The following is a 21,301-nucleotide window of genomic DNA, read 5'->3' as shown; positions in this document are numbered from 1 at the left end:
AGGGAGGTTGTAACAAAGAAGGGCTTCTGTTATTTGGACAGTCAGAAGAAACCATGAGATTGTTTTCCACGGTGCAATGATGGATGAGAAATGCTTGTTGGAGTTGTTCATGATCAGCAAGGATCTGGACAAAGTGAATAAAGAAACTTTCCAATTGCTGAGTCTTTAACCATAGGAAATGATCTTTGAAGCAGGAGGTTCCGGTACAGAAAGTTGTGAAATGCTGGTCAACGAACATGGATGACATTGTATGCGACTGCTTTGAGCCAGGGACTGGATTCTGCAACTAACCTGAATGAGTACGCCACTGCCGTGACTGGCTTCATTGGCAAGTGCATGGAAGACTGTGTGCATGGAAGTGCATGGAAGTCAATCCGAGTGTTCACTAAGTCCTGGTGTCGAGACAACAACCTTTCTCTCAATATCAGCAAGACAAAGGAGATAGTGATCGACTTCAGGAATCAAACCACACATACCCCAGTTTGCAATGACAGTGTTGATGTAGAGATGGTTGAAAACTTCAAATTCCTAGGAGTCAATATCACCAATAACGTCTCCAACGACCAAGAAAGCACACCAACACCTCTAATTCTTTAGAAGGCTTAAGAAGTTTGGCATGACCCCTATAACTCTAACCAACTTCCACAGATGCACCATAGAAAGCATTTTATCAGGACGCATCACAGCTTGGTTTGGAAACAGCTCCGTCCAAGTCCGCAAGAAATTGCAGCGAATTGTGGACGCAGCCCAGACCATCACACAAATTAACTTCCGTTCTATAGACTCATTTTATACCTCACGCTGCCTCGGCAAGCCCAGCACTATAATCAAGGAGTCGTCGCACCCTGGCCACTCTCTCTTCTCCGCTCTCCCGTCAGGCAAAAGGTATAAAAGTGTGAAAACACACACCACCAGATTCAGGGACATTTCTTCCCAGCTGTTATCAGGCAATTGGATCATCCAACCACAACCAGAGAGTAGTGCTGAACTACTATTTACCTCTTTGGTAACCCTCGGATCATCCTTGATCAGACTTTGCTGGCTTTACCTTGCACTAAACGTTCTGCCCTTATCATGTATGTATACACAAAATGGCTCGATTGTCTTTCTGCTGAATGGATAGCACATATCAAGAGCTTTTCACTGTACCTTGGTACATGTGCCAATAAACTCAACTGTAAACTGGCTGTCCAACAACATTTGTAGTCTGGGAAGGAGTAGTCAATGGCAGGTCGAGCGTAACAAAGCAGCAGTAGACTTGTTCTCCTGGGAAATGTTCTCCTATTCCTCTGTAGCATCTTGCCTGAACGTGCGCAGAATTGTGGATAAGTAATTGCTTGTAATAAAGTTAACCCTGATGATACAAGTTTCACCTTTTTTGGAGTTGGTAGACTAATAGCAATATTTACAATACAAATAATAAAATATACTCTTTGAGCGCCTATATTAACAATATCCAGGCCAGATTGTTCCCATCTCAATGAAAGTGGCCTTTCTCCAGTTGACTATCTTTTAACCTAAAAGGGTCTATATCCCTTTCTGTAGCTGTTTCAATGTAATCAACCATATTAAATGGTTCAATGATACTTTATTTTCACATGTAATTCCTTTTTTGCATCCAATTCAGTAAAAGACCTTGGTATAAATAGGCATAATCATACTCAACTATAAGAGTGTAAGAACAGTAGATTACACTGAGGCCGTACAGAAGAGTCATCATGTTTCTAGTGCCATCTTGTACCTTTCAAGTTTAAAGTTGTTAGAAATGTTAGAGTCTTAACTTGGCCATAATACCCTTTGTCCTGGAGGTAGCACTGGGATGGAATTGCAGGGTCGTCCAGGGTCAGCCTGGCTTGGTGATATTGACAATTCCCTCTACCGTCCAATTCAAGTGCTCAACCACCTGGTATGGTGCCCAATCTAATTGTGCTCCAGGCTGCTGCTGGGTCTCCAACGGTCCACATCACCAACATGGCGATCTGGGCACGTCGACACGTGAACATGCTGACTCTCACCTCACACATCCACATCTCTCCACCATGGCAATAGTGTCGTCAATCAAAGCTACCAATCTACACCCTTCTCCCTTTTCCTGTCCTTCTTGAATACCTTCTTGAAGCCCAATGTAGAAGAGATAAAGGGGTGAAACAGTGACGCAGCGGAAGAGCTGCTGCCTTACAGCTCCAGAGATCCGGGTTCAATCCTGACTACGGGTGCTATCTGTACAGAGATTGTACGTTCTCCCTGGGAGGGTTTCCTCCGGGTGCTCTGGTTTCCTCCCACGTTCCAAAGATGTGCAGGTTTGTAGGTAAATTGGCTTCTATAAATTGTCCCTAATGTGTAGGATAGAACTAGTGTAAAGATATAGGAAGGAACTGCAGATGCTGGTTTAAACCGAAGATAGACACAAAATGCCTGAGTAACTCAGCGGGACAAGCAGCATCTCTGGAGAGAAGGAATGGGTGATGTTTCCCTTCCTCAGACTGAGGGGTGAAGGTAAATCATTGATTTATTGATCTGCGCGGACTCAGTGGGCTGAGGTGCCTGCTTCCCTGCTGTATTGTTAAAACATATGACTCTGTATCTGTAAAACTTATATTCAGGAATATTTAGAACACCTTATTACTTTCTTCTTACCCAGATCTCTATTACTGCCAAGATCATAATTCCATGTGGGTAATTGTGATAGCAGCTCGCCAACCTTGTTTATTGGTTCAACAATAACATAATAAGATTCCACACTACCACTTTGCTTACCATAGGAACATTGAGCTCTGACCATGTGTAGTTTGGTGGTGAATTTATGGGTTGAATAACATTCTGGGGAAGATAAATATTGTGTCTTGTAGCAGCCAAATACATCCATACAGCAATATTGAATGGCAGAGTGAAAACAGGCAGGTCCCATTTTTCCATCACAGAGGTTAATGCACTGGAAAGCAAAGGACTGTAAAAAGAAATAGTTTTCAATGCAAATATATAGCTGAATTGTGTTTAAATATAAATGCCATGAAATCATTAATAATTAGAACGTCAATTGCTAATGACAGAGAAAGATTTTCTAATATCCAGGAGATCCAAAAATAGCTTAGGACAAAAACTTCAGATTTTATCCCCCAGACAGTTTGCAAAAATATAAATTGATATGTGAACGAATTACCCACTGTGGAGAAATTATGGTAAACATTTTCAAAGAGAAGAACTTAAGATCATAATTGTATCATTGATATTATATTAAACACAGATGAACAGTGCATAGAACTGAATAGGTTTAGCAATTACTCCAGATATTCCATAAGGGAGCACGAATGGGACATAATTGGGAAGGAATTGTTAAGAGTTACATTGCAATTTAACTGGATGTGGAATCCAGTTATGGATTATGAAATTTTATATCAATGAGGATCAGGAAGAAAATTCTCCAATGACAGCACAATGAAAGTTGGTTATGACTTTTTGGAGGCTAGTTATTTCTGCCCTGGAATATCATTGTTGGAAACCAGTGCAAAGTCCTGTGCCTAATTATTTTCTGCAGCTTCATCTACAAGAGACAGGACTCGAGCTGTTCACTGATGATTGCACAATGTTCCTTTGCATTCGCTTTCCTTCAAATCAAGTCTCCTATGTCTGTATTAAATCCTTTAGGCAGATAACTGCAAGTAACTTCCTTCCTGTAACATAATTCAGATTATTATCTGAATGGAGTGAGACTGCGAATGATTGAAGTTCTGAGGAATCTTGGTGTGCAACGTGTTTGCAGACAGGTCCAACTATTAGGTATTAGTTACAGCTGTACAAGACGTAGGTAACATCACACCTAGAATACTGAAAGCAGATTTGGTCTACTTACCTAAAAAATTACATAGTGGCATTGGAGGCAGTCCAAAGGATTCACCTTGTCCAAACAAGTTGCCCCCCACCCTCTTTCTTTTGCAAATTAAATTAATGTTGGTCTTGCTGAATGTACATAAGAAACTAGCAGCATGAGTAGATTTTATGCTCCCCAAGACTGCCCTGCCATTAAGTAAGATCAAGGTTGATTCAGTGTTCAAATCCAGTATTAGGGAGGTTACTGATAATTTCACGAGAGCAAATGAGATGTTGTCTCGATCATCATGAGCATGAGGTGATGGGCCACAAGGTACACTTTCAGAGACCATACTAACTACAATGGGAACTGTTGGGCAGTAGGTGGGTGGCTTAGGAAAAATAGTTTTTTTTTGAAAATTGTTTGTTTTGTTTAGATTTCACCTAAGATCTAATCAATAAGGGTTTTCTCAATTGAAAAATAATTTCAAAAAAATTCAAAGGACACAAGATTTTATTTTTCATGTTTTTAGCATGCAAAACATTATGGATTAATCCCCCTATAAAACAATGGAATTTTTACTAATGGAAATTTTCAATATGGTCATACAATTCTCTTATACTTGCCATGTTAGCATTCTCAATTCATGGAGAAAATAAGGATTAGTAATAGAAAATATGAAAACTTAGTGATTAACTTTGAATAAACTGATTAGGTCAGATGAAACACATCAAATAATGCTTGATTAAAGGAAAGCAGTGGAAGGGTGAACTATTGCTAAAAATAAGCTACGCTAATAAGGAAACCAGCAGAAGATTAGAAAATAAGTATTCCAGTTAGATTAAAAATCCTATGCATTATTGAGCAAATGGAGTGACAATAAAGTCAATCACAAAGGAAGCTGTTCAAGTGTATTTAACAAAAATAAAAGAAATGAACCCAAGCCAACACAGGGATTATGGTAGGTAGGTCATGCCAAACAAATTTATTGCTGAGGTGTTCATTCTTCTGAAACATCTAGCCTAATACTATAGTCCAAAGCTAAATTATCCATACAACTGTTATTTTGCTAATCTTAAGAAACATAATACAGGGAACAGTAGGTCCAAAGTGCGGAAATGTACACTTAATATTCAAAATGCTCTTTCTGATACAAGCTTTGTGTTTTATTGGCCTCACTGTACCTATGCTGTGAAGGACTTGGGGGAATGTGAAATTGAGTCATCTGCATTGACATATCCATGATCTCCAATAATCCTTCCTTGCATTCTGTCTATCTCCTGAACATTCTTGGCATAATGGAAAGGAAAAGTGTAATGGAGTTATGATGCTGAGCATGTGGTATGCACATTAATTGTGGCATTGTGTTCATTGCAAACCAGCTGCATGCTTGCACTTGCCAAAGTAATAACAGATCCATGACACATTATCATGTAATAATGGAAACATTGGTTATGCCAATTATTAGTAGATTAAAATAGTTTAATCAACAAAAATATTTTCTTTCTATTAATATTAGTTAATAATGTGCAGATCTATCTTCTTTGCAAGAAGGGTCTCGACCCGAAATGTCACCCATTCCTTCTCTCCTGAGATGCTGCCTGACCCGCTGAGTTACTCCAGCATTTTGTGTCTACCTTCGATTTGAACCAGCATCTGCAGTTATTTTCCTATACATTCTTTGCATTTATCGTTGACTATGTCAACGGTGCTGGCTCGAAGGGCCAAATGGCCTCCTCCTGCACCTATTTTCTATGATAATCAATTGTATATAGATCAACCATTCACTAGAAATACATTTTTCATCATCAATCAAGAATAGAATATAGTTGTGCCGGGAGACACAAAATGCTGGAGTAACTCAGCGGGACAGGCAGCATCTCTGGAGAGAAGGAATGGGTGATGTTTCGGGTCCAGACCCTTCTTCAGAATGATGTCAGGGGAGTGGGTGGGACAAAGATAGAATGTAGTCAGAGACAGTAAGACTGATGGGAGAACTGGGAAGGGGGAGGGGATGGAGAGAGAGGGAAAGCAAGGGCTATTTGAAGTTTTGCTGGAATCCACGAGGTAAACGATGGACGCGCAGGCAAGTCCCAAGAAAACAAACGTGGCTGTGGTAACAGGTCTGGGTTAAGACGTGGTCGTAGAGTCGGAGGGAAGGAGGAATCACAGAGGGGGAGTGTGCCCTTCACTTCATCAAAACCATCATTTTAAAACATCTCGCAAAATGTCCTCAGTTAGATTCTCAGTTCCAATCGAACATATACCATGATTTCAAGGCTCTCCTCAAGACTGTAGTTTCTTACAATTAATGTTGCAGTTCTGGTTGTCCCACTACAGGAAGGATGTGGAAGCTTTAGAAAGGGTGCAGAGAGGTTTACCAGAATGTGACCAAATCAAAGTCCTAATTAGACCAAAGTCCAATGGTTCAATGTTCTTTATTTGTCACATGTGCAAAGTACATAGTGAAATTCTTTTTGCATATTTACACATGCAGGCGCCATGTTTTGGTGCCTCGTTTAGGGGATATTAGCTACAAGGTTGGACAGACTTGGATTGTTTTCTCTGAAAGCTAGAGTTGAGGGGAGACCTGATAGAAATATATAAAATTATGAAAAGCATAGATGGGATAGGCAGTCAGAACCTATTTCCCAGGGTATAAATATCAATGATTAGAGGGCATAGCATTAAGGTAAGAGGAGATGTGTGGGACAAGTATTTTAGGACAGATTTTTTAGAGGGGTAGTGGTGTAGGCAGATACGATAGCGGCATTTAATGGGCTTTTCGCTAGGCACATGGGAGGGCATAGGATTAATGGATATGAATTATGCTTGGGCAGTTAAGAGTTGAACTTGGCATCACAGTTATTGTGGGTCAAACGGCCTAAACCTGTACTGTACTGTTGTCCATTCTATGTTCTATGGGATTTGGGTTTTGCAGGAATGTGGTGCTGAAGTAAAAGGTCATAATTTTATTTAATGTTAGAGCAGGCACAGGGGACTAAATGCCCTACATGCTTCTATTTCTTACATAAATGGAATGCATGTTTGACATCATTAGAAAAATTGATGGAGACATACTCCAATGACATTGGGAATTATATAAGAACCAACCCCTCTTTACCAGTTGCCATCAAATGGAAATAAGACCTTGCATTTTCCACGGAATATTGGTAGACTGATATTGCAGGTGCAAGAAGTCCTGCATACTTCATGCAATTAAATGCGTTCCCACTCGATCCACAAACTCTCGGTTGTTAGCTGATGGCCATCAGCCCATATCCCTTGATTCCACTAGCCCTTAGAGCTCTATCTAACTCTCTCTTAAATCCATCCAGTGATTTGGCTTCCACTGCCCTCTGTGGCAGAGAATTCCACAAATTCACAACTCTCTGGGTGAAAAAGTTTCTTCTCACCTCAGTTTTAAATGGCCTCCCCTTTATTCTAAGACTGTGGCCCCTGGTTCTGGACTCGCCCAACATTGGGAACATTTTTCCTGCATCTAGCTTGTCCAGTCCTTTAATAATTTTATATGTTTCTATAAGATCCCCTCTCATCCTTCTAAACTCCAGTGAATACAAGCCTAGTCTTTTCAATCTTTCCTCATATGTCAGTCCCGCCATCCCAGGGATCAATCTCGTGAACTTACGCTGCACTGCCTCAATTACAAGGATGTCTTTCCTCAAATTAGACCAAAACTGTACACAATACTCCAGATGTGGGCTTACCAAGGCCCTATACAATTGCAGAAGAACCTCTTTACACCTATACTGAAATCCTCGTTATGGCTAACATTCCATTAGCTTTCTTCACTGCCTGCTGTACCTGCAAGGCAACTTTCAGTGACAGGTGTACAAGGAACCGAGGTCTCGCTGCACCTCCCCCTTACCTAACCTAACTCCATTGAGATAATAATCTGCCTCCTTGTTTCTGCCGCCAAAGTGGATAACCTCACATTTATCTATATTATACTGCATCTGCCACGCGTTTGCCCACTCACTCAACCTGTCCAGGTCACCCTGCAACCTCCTAACATCCTCTTCACAGTTTACACTGCCACCCAGCTTTGTGTCATCTACAAACTTGCTAGTGTTACTTCTAATTCCCTCTTCCAAATCATTAATATATATGGTAAACAGTTGCGGCCCCAACACCGAGCATTGCGGCACTCCACTCGCCACTGCCTGCCATTCTGAAAAGGACCCGTTTACTCCTACTCTTTGCTTCCTGTCTGCCAACCAATTTTTTATCCATGTCAACACCCTACCTCCAATACCATGTGCTTTGATTTTAGTCACCAATCTCCCGTGCGGGACCTTATCAAAGGCTTTCTGAAAATCTAGATACACTACATCCACTGGCTCCCCTTCATCCATTTTACTTGTCACGTCCTCAAAGAATTCCAGGTACCTCTGGTAAAGTTCTAAACTCCTTTAAAAATGTTTAGAATGTTGCAATGTCAAAGACCATTGCCATATTTTTGTTGCAAGGACACTTAAAATGTTATGATTCAATCTAAGGATGTTCATTCTTAATCTTTTGTTCTTTTGTTGGCTCTCCAACAGAATGTCTATCAAGTGAGACATTGCAGTGATTCATTCATGTGGCAAAATATTCCTGTCACTTCAAATAATACAAAAGCAAACTTCAAAGGTGTCATGGCATGCATGGATTAAGCAAGGATGTGGAAAGGAAAATTAAAAGCTGCAAACAGAAAAAAAAATGAAAACAGATCATTTTGGTAGATGGATCTCTCACATATTGTTTCGTTTATTAAATTCTACACTCTGTACTACTTATCTATAAATACATATCTAGTCAGCTATTGAATTCATTGATATTTTGATATTAAAATTAATCCTCCTGCATTGCTCATTAGCCTTTTGTCTTTTTGGTGGTATCGGGTACTCAGCGGTGAAATGAAACTTAAAAGAACAAAATTGAACAGTGTTCTTGGACCTATAACCATTCATGTTTTTTGGCCATTTTTAGACTCATTCCCAACCTGATACCTCAGGGGCTATTAGTTTGAATGATATGTTTCATGGTTTAACCATACCAGCCTTAGCTTTGAGTCACAAGGCTGTGGTTTGAGTCCTGTCCAGAGCCCTGAGCACAAGATCTAGGTTACTATTTCAGTTGTACTGGTGGAATGTTGGAGGTTTTGAATTTCAAATTACATTTTCAACCAACAACTGTCTGTTCTTTCTGGTGGATATGAAATATCACATTGTATTCCCAACAAGATCAATGAAATTTTCCCCAGAGGCAGTTGTTAACTAATTTGACTCAGCTGAAAAATAAGTGAACTTATTTTGGGTAGACAGAGGCTTCAACAGATCTCAGTGCTTCCATCTCACTCCTGTTGGACAGACAGCAGCAATATGCCCCAAGGTGCTGAGGATTTCCAACCCTTTTGTGTTCCTATTGTTTAAATTCTAAATTCGCATGTCTTTAAAAACATATATATTTCTTATCAATCAGTATTATCATAACAAGATTATTTTAGTTTCTAAAAATAAAAGTTTGAATGTAGAATATGTGTATCAAATGTTTTAAGTTTATAATGAAAGGATGGCTTCACGTACCAGACAACTGACATGACAAACACAGGCAGAAGCAGCCACCAATACCAATCTCCTTTATTAGAAAAGGCAGCCAGCAGAAGGCCGACCAAGATGCCATTGTAGCCATGAAGTCCTGTTGCAATTTGGGATCTGAAACACAACAATATAATTCATACTTCATAATCCCAAATCACCAAAGCAATTTATTTTTAGGGAAGTAATGCTTCTGAACAATTTAGATGAAAATTTGTGGATACAGATTACATCATGTGTGGGTTTGTTCCAGTTGCTCTGGTTTCTTCCCATATCTTAAAGATGTGTGGGTTGGTAGATTAATTGGATGCGGTAAAGTGCCCCTAGAGCGTAGCGGAGTGGTAGAATCTGGGTGGAATTGATAAGAATGTGGGGAGAATAAAAAAATGAGATCAACGTGGGATTAGTGTAAATGGATGTTTTATGGTTGGCACAGACTTGATGGGGTGAAGGGCTTGTTTCTGTGCTGTTTCTTCTGCATTGACACTTTTCTTCTCGCCACTGTACTGCCTCATCGGTTGAGTGTTTCAGGCATTTTCTGTTTCTGTTTTGAAAAGGAATTCATTGACTGTTAAGTACTTTGGAGGCTCTGAGGTTGTGAAAGGTAAAAAATAAATGCAAGCCTTTTCTTGATTATTTATTCAAAGGATTGTACAGGTATGGTTTATGCTTGATTCCCAATGTCCTAAAGCAGCTTAGCAAAATGCTCAGTTTCACAAACAACCTTTATGAAGCACTAGCACCTCGAAGATTGCAGTGTTTGAAGATTTAGTATACAAGCAGAAAATATTGGAAATGCTTAGCAGGTCAGGCTGCATTTGTGGAAAAGGAATCAGAGTTAACGTTTCAGGCCAAAAACTTCACATTCCTCTGGAACTTCAACTTTCTCCTCTTTTTAAGATTCACTGCAAAACTTGCAACTGAAGCCAGAGCTCTGGTGGCCCAATGTTAAAACCTAGATTGCTTCACCACCACCACCATTCTACTTGCTGTCCACCTGCAGCATGCTCAGGAATTCTTCCTTTCTTAATTACTTTACTGGAGGACTTCACCATTGCCTCTTCAGCAATATCACCCCATTACCCAAAATAATTCCTGTCAGGTGGCCATAGATATCCGGTCCCATTTTTCAGAAATACGAGCTAGTGCAAAATGTAGCTGCCCTGCTCATAGAACATAGAACAGTATAGTACAGAAACAGGCCCTTTATCCCACAATCTCTATCCTGAACAACATGATGCCAAGTTAAACTAATCTCATCTACCTGCAGGTCATTCATAACCCTCCGTTCCCTACAAATGCATGTGCATATATCTAAACCTTCTTAACACCACCATCACAACTGCTTCTAACACCACCCTTGGCCACACAATTCACATTTACACATCTCGTCATCATCAACTTGATTAATTGATTGAATGAAAGGTACAGCATGGAAACAGGCCCTTTGGCCCTCCGTGTCCACACCGCCCATCGATCATCTGTTCACATTAGTTCTATGGTATCCGACTTTCGCATCATTCCCTACACATTAAGAACAATTTACAGTGGCCAATCAACCCACAAACCTACAAGTACTTGGGATGTGGGAAGAAACCGGAGTACCCGGAGGAAACTCACATGCTCACATTTAGAATGTTATAAACTCGGCACAAACAGCATCCGAGGTCAAGATCGAATCCGGGTCTCTGTTGCTAATAGGCAACAGATTTCGGCGAGACCAAGCGCAGGTTCGGCGATCGTTTCGCTGAACACCTCCGCTCAGTCTGTCTCAACCAACCAGATCTCCTGGTGGCTCAGCACTTCAACTCCCCCTCCCATTCCCAATCTGACCTTTCTGTCCTGGGCCTCCTCCAATGTCAGAGTGAGGTCCAGCGCAAATTGGAGGAACAGCACCTCATATTTCGCTTGGGCAGTTTACACCCCAACGGTATGAACATTGACTTCTCCCACTTCAGGTAGTCCATGCTTCCCCTCTCTATCCCCTCCCCCTTCCCAGTTCTCCCACTAGTCTTCCTGTCTCCAACTACATCCTATCTTTGTCCCGCCCCCTCCCCTGACATCAGTCTGAAGAAGGGTCTCGACCTGAAACATTACCCATTCCTTCTCTCCTGAGATGCTGCCTGACCCGCTGAGTTACTCCAGCATTTTGTGTCTACCTTTGATTTAAACCAGCATCTGCAGTTTTATTTTCCTATTTTTTAAATAGGATCTTGGCATCGATGGCAAGACCAACACTTCTGGCACATTGATACTTGCCTTTCAACTGAGTGGATTGAGTGGGTCTACAGGCCACACCAAGGAAGGACAGCAGATTTCCTCCCCTGAAGGAAACCAGTAAACCCGATGAGTTTTTTGTAACAATCTGGTAATTTTATGCTCATCATTGCCAAGGCCCTTATAAATTCAAGATCATTAAGTACTGCAGTGGGATTTCAGTTTGGGTCTCAGGCTTTTTGTTTGAGTATTTTGGAGTAAAGGTAAAGTAATTTATCACTGCTGCATCAAGTACCCACGGGAGCAAAACCTGCACGAGATAGCCCAGCTGTTGGCGGTTGTGTTGTAGAAAACAGAAACAGAAACACCATACCCCATACATAGCTTGCTCAATCTCTTTTTAACTTCCTCCAAGATGTTATCTTCACTCTATCACTGCAACCTTGGCTGGACCCATATCCATGCTTCGTTGACAGGCTCATGGACCTTTTGTGTGAACCATCCTCCCTTTGCTCAATGCCATGCGTTCAACTGCCTAGGTCACAATATGGAAGTTTCTTATTCAACATGTCCCTCCTCTCTAACTCAACTCCTTATCAATGATTGACAAGGGCCGTGTATTTGCCGCTGTGAATATAGACTTTCAAAATCTGCCTGATAAAATATTTTATTACCATCTTAAAAGCAAAATCGAAGGCCATGGAATGAAAGAGGCTGCAGCATTACGGTACTAAATTAGCAACAAAATTAAAAATAGAGTTGTTGTGAATAAATGTTTGTGAGGTAAAGAGAGGTAAACAATGCAGTTCATCTGTATTCTGTTCTGGGCTTCTGCCATTTTTGATTCAAAATATTAAATCCACAGCCCAATTAAAATATCTGTCAGTGAAGCAAAACTTTATAGGGTGGTAAAGTGAGAAAAAAAGTATGAAATATCAGGACATCTATTGGTAAAATATGTGGGCAAGTGGTAGATGGAATTCATTACAGGAAATTGTGGGATAATTGTGAAATAATATAATAATAGCAATGAGCAGTTGTCACCCAGAAAGTAGAACACCACTGCTTAGTGGTGCATGGTCTTTGACTTCCGTCGTCTGTGCCAACCATGACTCTAAATTAAACTGCAGATCTGCCTGCACATGATCTATCTGCCTTCATTCCCTGTCTCATGAACCTCCTCAATAGAGTACCAAGGAATAAAATAAATGATTTGATAAAAATATTTTGGTCTGTTATGTCTGTGTGGTGAAATTTATTATTTCCCAAATCTCACAAAAATTAAACGCACTTCAATGTTTTAAAATTGTTGAAGATCAAATACATATTACCACAGTATATTTACCTGTTCTGACCGAGCAAAACTGCAGACACCGTTGAGAACATAGTGCCCACAATGCCATTCAGTGCCCACCATGGATTCTGCATAATTAAACCGGCCAAGATAATAATCCCACTGAATGAATTGTTGACAAACATCACCTGAGCAATTCCACGTAAGTTCCAGTCAATGAAACGAAAGAGAATATTCTGTTCTGTAAAGTTTATGAAAAATAAATCAGTATAAAATGAGTGCACATGACTTTCACATTATTCATCTTAATGACTTCCAATGTGAAGTTAAATTGCAATTGAAAATTAACATGCTTGTGAACATTTGAATCCAAAAATATTGGTTTACTCAAACAATGGTCACATTGCCTGAACAGCTTTGGTTGAACCCTTTGGCAGTACTCAGCAGAGTGTGGCTGAAGAAGTGTGGTTAAAGGAACATCGATTAGTCACAGATATAATATGTCTACGTTATATCTGCATAATGTAGAACAGATGATTTGTTTTACATTATACAACCTCCACTGATCATTATTGGTGGCGCGAGCCAGTGTGTTGCATGTGCCTAGTGCCCTGGTATAAATCCAGATGCCGCTGGCTAGCAAATTTTTGCGAAAAAGGGAGCCGAGTGCGTAAGCCTCCCCCTGCCAGTACATAACCTCTGCATCATCAAGACTCTCGCAGTGCCTCCTCGTGGCAACACGGTAACTGGGGCCACCTTCAGTCCCAGGCTAAACTGCGCGGGGATCTCGGAGGAACTCTGTCCCCCAGAGATGCGACATGCAGGCCCACCGGCGTGTGGGCACGTCCTGATGTCCATCAACTAGGTCCCAACTATGGGTTAAATAGCACCCCGCTGCCTTGTGGGTAAGGCTCAGGAGAGCCAAAGGCACTGGAGCTGGAGTCCCTAGAGACGGTCGACTGATCCCTCGTGCAATCACCTTCCGGCAACTCCTACAACCGAGTAAGCCCCAGACGTAGCAGCCACACCGTTCCTCTGGAATTAGCCTATCAGTTCGAGAGAAGAATGCAGATGCTGGGCAAGTTCGTATTCCCATTTACCTGCCCAGGCTCAGCGGCCAAATCAAATGGAGAGGACACTTCATCCTTGCTGGGCACAGTGAGATGTAACCACAGATGAAAACTCCTCCCCTCCAAGCAGGACAATGCCAAGCCGCACCATCATCTCTTGCAGATGAATGGATGCCAGTACTGATCATTCACTTGATGTGCATTTGCCTCTGCATACATTACTCTAATGCATTTCTCCCTCAAAAACTGCAGCATAGCCTTCAGGTATGAAGGTCAACAGTGTATTTGAAAAAGAAGGGACACATGGTAGCGGCAGTCAGAGTGATGCTGGCAGTGGTAGTGGTTGTTACTTCCATCCCCGCTTTTTTAATAGCACAAAATGCACCTGTGGTGCCCAGTAGTTGTATTTACTGGCCTTATAGCCAACTAAATCAGGGCTGTAATTTAACTAGCTATCTCATTGTTTGTTAGTGCGACTTGTTCTGGTTAACTGTGAAAGGTTCCTCCCATCAGTACCAGGAATTTCTAGCTGGAACGATCAGTCAAATGCAAGATTCGGTTTAAACCAGAATCTGTAGTTCCTTCCTACACATAATGCAAGATTAAGTTTAATTGAAGGTCAGCAGTGAGCTGACGGTGTATTTCAGCTCTGCACAAAGGAAGATAAATATAGGCTGGATGAGCACTTTGTGGAAAACCTCAATCCAGACTGCAAGCTTGACCCTGTGTTTCCAATGTCCAAACTAAATAATTCACTGACCCACACTCAATCAGCACATTCTCTTCTTGGCTTCATTTGTTTAATAGCCTGAAGCAACTTCACATGTGGCTGTCCAGAGACAACTCAAAATTTGACAAACTCATACAACGATACAGCTACTTCCATTTATACTTTCTCTGAAATCACCTTTTGTTTCTATACTTGCACCATTCCACCCACTTTTGGCTTGCAACATCATCCTTATTGTCATCCAATCTGTCCTGCATTCCAGCATATTACAGCCCAACCTTTTGTTCCGGTTCCATCCAGTTTTTCTCACCATTTTAAAACACTCATCTTATTTATTTACTTTTTACTTTTTATTTTTTCAAGTGCTGTTGAAAGGTTATTTAAGTCCACTTCTACTTGTGCCACAAATGCTGCTTGTCAGTGGAGTAATTTGAGGATTTTCTGTTTTGTATCATATATTCCATGCCTGCAATATTTTTATTCTATCATATACAGTTCTTTCTTTGAAATCTGCATTCTGTTCAATATTTTAATTAAAGTCTGATAAGCCAGTTTTATTTTCCTTATCTTAACAGGCTGCTTTTTCAGATAGTCTTCCTCGAAGGTAGGACATTGACTATGGTGTAAGGAATGAAAGTTTTCTGATGAACAGTCACCGATCTGAGATCTGAATAGTCACCGATCTGAACTTCCTCCAATTAAATGAGAGCAAGTCTGAGGTCATCCTATTCGGCCCCCCCGACTCCATCAAATCGATAACAGGCAGTCTTGGAAGCCTATCCTGCCTAGTCAAACCGCATGTCAAAAACCTCGGCGTGATATTTGACTCTGCATTAAAATTTGACAAGCAAGTCAACGCTGTGGTAAAAGCCAGCTTCTTCCAACTTCGTACCATAGCTAAAATCAAACCTTTCCTCCAATTCGACGACACAGAAAAAAATCATTCATGCTTTCATTTCCTCCCGCCTAGACTACTGCAACTCCCTATACACTGGGATCAGCCAATCTTCCCTGTCCCGCCTGCAACTGGTCCAAAACGCCGCAGCGAGACTCCTGACGGGTACCCGTAAAAGGGACCACATCACCCCGATTCTGGCCTCTCTCCACTGGCTCCCTGTACGGTACAGAATCAACCAAGCTCCTCCTATTCACATATAAAGCCCTAAATGGACATTCCCCCCCCCACATCAAAAATCTTCTAACCCACCTCTCTAACTCCAGGTCCCTCAGGTCGGCCGACTTGGGGCTACTCACTATCCCACGGTCTAGGCTTAAGTTCAGGGGTGACCGCGCTTTTGCGGTTGCAGCTCCTAGACTGTGGAACAGCATCCCTCTCCCCATCAGAACTGCCCCCTCCATCAACTCCTTTAAGTCCAGGCTCAAAACCTATTTCTACTCCCTAGCGTTTGAGGCTCATTGAGGAGGCGCTGTGAACTGTTTGCGTGCTACTGTATGTTTCATTTTTTCCTTAGTACCTAATCAGATGTACAGCACTTTGGTCAACGTGGGTTGTTTTTAAATGTGCTATACAAATAAAATTGACTTGACTTGACTTGACTAACTGTTTCTCTATTCATAAATGATGCCTGATTTGCTGATGATTTTTGATATTGACTTTTAATTTTTTTGGTGTTTGCATGATTTGTTTATCCATGGTTTTTGCTTCTCACTATTGTTAATGGTGAAATATGTGGCCATTATAACAAAAAAGAAGGCCATTTGTCAAACGCAGTTTATCTTATTATTTTTTGAACAATTATGATCCCCACTTCCATGTGCCTTGAACATTCTAATAATTCTTACAATAGTTATATCGATTCAGATTCTGCATTAAGCACAATCCTCAGATGTCATAAATATGGAATAAATTATTCAGTAACATCAGAGTCCACAGTTAGAAATGAATATGTAGAATTGTATGTAGAAACAAGGAACTACAGCTGCTGGTTTACAAAAGAAAACATAAAGTGCTGGAGTAAGTCAGCGGGTCAGGCAGCTTTCCTTGTGAACATGGATAGGTGATGCTTGAGGTCTGGACCAGTCTTCAGACTTAGGCAGAAATATGAAGGTAGGCTAGCCAACAATATAAAAGAGGTTACCAAATGTTTCAACAGATATATAAAAAGTAAACGAGAGGCAAGGGTGGACATTGGGTCCACTGGACTGTGATGCTGGAGAAGTAGTAATGGGGAACAAAGAAATGGCGGATGAACTGAATATTTTTTTCCATTTTCACAATGGAAGACATCACCAATATGCCAGAAATTCAAGAGAGTCCAGAGAGTGCAGCTGCTAGTACAGACAAAAAGGTGCTTGGGAAGCTGAAAGGACAAAAAGTGGCGAAGTCACCTGGACCTGATGGACTACACCCCACGGTTCACAATGACGTAGCTGTTGAGATTGTGGAGGCATTAGTAGTGATATCTCAAGAATCACTAAAATCAGAAATGGTTACAGAGGACTGGAAAATCGCAAATGTGACTCCACTGTTTAAGAAGGGATTGAGGCAAAATATATATATATATATAGGCCATGACATTGGGTGTTTTTAAGGCATAGATTGATAGGACGTCTTGATTATGAAGGACTTCAAAGATTACGGGGTAAAGGCAGGAGAATGGTGTTGAGAGGGAAAAATAGATCAGCCAGGATTGAATGATGAAGTCAACTCGATCGTATGAATGGCCTAATTCTGCTCCTATGTCTATGGTCTTATGGTCTTATGATCTAAATATAAGTTGCCCTGATGCTCTACAAACTTTACCTCACTGGTAGATTTGGCTTTGAATTCATATAAAAGCATTAACCGATAATTAGTCATAGTCATAGTGTCATACAGCACGGAAGCAGGCCCTTCAGCCCAACTTGCCCATAAAACCCAAGATGCCCCATCTAGACTAGGCCCTTTGCTTGCATTTGCCCCATATCCCTCTGAACCTTTTCCATCCATGTACCTGTCTAAGTGTCTGTTAAATGCTGCAATAGTACCTGCCTCAACTACCTCTTCTGGCAGTTTGTTCCTTGTACCTTCCACTCTCTGAGTGAAAAAGTTGCCCTTCAGGTTCCTATTAAATCTTTCCTCTCTCATCTTAAACCTATGCCCGCTAGTTCTCGATTCCTCTACTCTGGGAAAAAAGACTCACCCTATCTATTCCCATCATGATTTTATACACCTCTATAAGATCAAACCTTAACTTCTTCCACTCAAAGGAATGAAGTCCTATTCTGCCCAACCCGCTCAGTCTCCCGAGTCCTGGCAACATCTTTGTAAATCTTCTCTGCACTCTTTCCAACTTAATGACATCCTTCCAATAGCAGGATGACTAAAACTTTACACAATACTGAACTGAATTGAAAATTGTACTCCTGATGTGAACTCACCAATGTCTTGGATTCAAACCTGACATCAATAAATATCTGGATATTAGAGGAATCAAGGAATATGGGGAATTAATCTAGAAGATGAGCCATGATCTTGTTGAATGGTAGAGCAGGTTTAATACACCAATAGGACTTGCTAACTCTTTGTGTTAGGAGGACTTACAGTATCTACTTTTCTCCAACTATCATGGTCTCCAGAAGTGTGTCAGAAAACTAGAGACCCTCTTAAAACATACTCTGCCAAAGCCTCCAGACTGAAGATAAACACAAAGTGCTGGAGTAGTTCAGCGGGTCAGTTAGCATCTTTGGAGAGCAGAGATGGGTGATGTTTTGGGTCAGAACCCTTCTTCAGACTGAAAGTAGAGGGGAGGGAACTGGAGGTAAGAAAGAGCCCGAATAAAGGAGAACCGGCTCCAGGCTCTAATCTGACATCTGTCGTTGTGTGCAGGCACAGGGCATCTTCACTTTACAGGGGCTGGTGAATTGGTGATAGTTACATAAAAATTGAACATTGTGGTTATGGGGTATTGATAACAACAACATAATAGTTTTGGCTAGCCACTGAAATTATGTCAGTGTGATTAGAACAACAATTTTGTGTCATCCTACATAGGGTTCACACAAGTTCAGGTTAATCACATATTTGATGCCAGCAATATTCCAGTGCTAATTTTTTAGGTGCCGGAGCTGTCACTGGTGCCGGAGCTGCCGCTGTTAAATTCCCTGCTAGTTAAAACTCCCCGCTGTTTATTTTGGCTTTTTTTTTTTTTTTACAGAGGTAGCGGCGCTCCGGTAAACTCTGGCAGCACTGCACCCCTGGATACCAGTATAAATGCATCAATGTTCAAATGCATTATTAATTACTGAGTTCCATAAATCTGATCTCTCTCTCTCCCATTTTGTTCTTGATCCGTTTCCTTGTCATTTACTTGTTCGTCATACTGAGCAATTGTTTCACATGGGTAGTTCAATATAAATGGTACTTGATAAAACTATTAAGTCAAGTCAAATTTATTTGTCACATACACATACTCGATGTGCAGTGAAATGAAAGTGGCAATGCCTGCGGGTTGTGCACAAAAATAATTACAGTTACAGCATATAAATAAAGTTAATAAGTTACTAAACATAGCACAAAAAGTGTCGACAAAAATTTAGTCTCTGGGGTTATCAAAGTTGACAGTCCTGATGGCCTGTGGGAAGAAGTCTTTGGCAATCTATATATATAAAACAATTATTTTTGTATACACCCCTATTTTTGCTAAAATTAATAAAGACAGAACAAAAAATCAACTCTGCAGTTTCTTACCTTTAAGCCAATTGGCAAAATTGTAGATCTTATTCGGGTAATCAGTGAAAACTTCATAATTACATTTGAAGGTCTCAGCTTCTTTGATGGCTGTATTCTGTTCTTTGGATATCGATGAAATTCGGTTTAGGAATGCATTTGACTCCAGCTAAAAATCATATTAATTGAAAGAATTTACATTAAAAAATCTCTTTATAATTAAGAACAGTAAACAAATTGCAATTACAAAATATAGTTTACTGCAAAGCTTCGATTTCGGCTTACCTATATGCCAGCTTGGGATAGTCCTCTTATTTTATCTTTGGGAGATTTTAAAGGTCTCAGTCAAGAAAAATCAATCAAAAAACAGTATCTTTATTAGACAAATATATAGAATAAAATGTGCTACAGAAACAAGGAAATGCAGATATTGGTTTACCAAATAAAGACACTAAGTGCTGGAGTAATTCATCAGATCAGGCATCATCTCTGGAGATCAAGGATAGGTGATGTTTCCAGTCGTGACTCACTCTAAAGAAGGGTCCTGTCCTGAAACATCACCTATCCATATTCTCCAGAGAGTGCCTCCAGCATTTGTGTCATAAAATGCGCCTTGTTGTATTAAGAGAAAAGTGGTATTGATTTCATATTTAACTGAGTTTTGAATCATTTTTAGTGCTGAATCATTCAAATTTTAGCTTTCCCAAATATGTTTTCATACAATGAACGACTGTGTGCCAATTTGCCTTCTAATTCTTGTATAATTCTTTATACAATTAACAGGTAATATGACTTTTATGAGATATTTATGTTCATGATGTAAGCACTGCCATGGAGATATTGGTATTAGACAATAGACAATAGACAATAGGTGCAGGAATAGGCCATTCGGCCTTTCAAGCCAGCACCACCATTCAATGTGATCATGGCTGATCATTCTCAATCAGTACCCCGTTCCTGCCTTCTCCCCATACGCCCTGACTCCGCTATCCTTAAGAGCTCTATCTAGCTCTCTATTGAATGCATTCAGAGAATTGGCCTCCACTGCCTTCTGAGGCAGAGAATTCCACAGATTTACAACTCTCTGACTGAAAAAGTTTTTCCTCATTTCCATTCTAAATGGCCTACCACTTATTCTTAAACTGTGACCCCTGGTTCTGGACTCCCCCAACATTGGGAACATGATTCCTGCCTCTAACGTGTCCAACCCCTTAATAATCTTATATGTTTCGATAAGATCCTCTCTCATCCTTCTAAATTCCAGTGTATACAAGCCTAGTCGCTCCAGTCTTTCAACATATGGCAGTCCCGCCATTCCGGGAATTAACCTAGTAAACCTATGCTGCATGCCCTCAATAGCAAGAATATCCTTCCACAAATTTGGAGACCAAAACTGCACACAGTACTCCAGGTGCAGTCTCACTAGGGCCCTGTACAACTGCAGAAGGACCTCTTTGCTCCTATACTCAACTCCTCTTGTTATGAAGGCCAACATTCCATTGGCTTTCTTCACTGCCTGCTGTACCTGCATGCTTCCTTTCAGTGACTGATGCACTAGGACACCCAGATCTCGTTGTACGTCCCCTTTTCCTAACTTGACACCATTCGGATAATAATCTGCCTTCCTATTCTTACCACCAAAGTGGATAACCTCACACATCCACATTAAACTGCATCTGCCATGCATCCGCCCACTCACACAAACTGTCCAAGTCACCCTGCAACCTCCTCACAGTTCACACTACCACCCAGCTTTGTATCATCTGCAAATTTGCTAATGGTACTTTTAATCCCTTCATCCAAGTCCTTAATGTATATTGTAAATAGCTGTGGTCCCAGCACCGAGCCTTGCGGTACCCCACTAGTCACTGCCTGCCATTCCGAAAGGGACCCATTTATCCCCACTCTTTGTT

General features: G+C 40.9%; 1 protein-coding gene across 3 annotated transcripts in view; it reads right to left on the bottom strand.

The window, feature by feature from the left end:
* slc14a2 (solute carrier family 14 member 2) overlaps positions 1–21,301 on the bottom strand; it is a 46,995-nt gene that overhangs the window by 8,889 nt on the left and 16,805 nt on the right. For 2 of the 3 annotated variants that reach the window (XM_078396188.1, XM_078396177.1), the window contains 4 exons: positions 19,410–19,557; positions 12,971–13,160; positions 9,397–9,525; positions 2,758–2,947 (listed from right to left, as the gene is read on the bottom strand). In XM_078396188.1, the coding sequence (XP_078252314.1) occupies positions 2,758–2,947; positions 9,397–9,525; positions 12,971–13,160; positions 19,410–19,557 (657 nt within the window). Of the gene's footprint in view, positions 1–2,757; positions 2,948–9,396; positions 9,526–12,970; positions 13,161–19,409; positions 19,558–19,673; positions 19,709–21,301 lie in introns of all 3 variants that reach the window. The other variant, XM_078396197.1, reaches the window with a different exon arrangement.

The sequence above is a fragment of the Rhinoraja longicauda genome, chromosome 1 (genome assembly GCF_053455715.1).
Source record: "Rhinoraja longicauda isolate Sanriku21f chromosome 1, sRhiLon1.1, whole genome shotgun sequence".
Taxonomy (NCBI): domain Eukaryota; kingdom Metazoa; phylum Chordata; class Chondrichthyes; order Rajiformes; family Arhynchobatidae; genus Rhinoraja; species Rhinoraja longicauda.
Note: the sequence above shows the minus strand (reverse complement) of the source record. Positions and strands in the feature narration are given on the sequence as shown.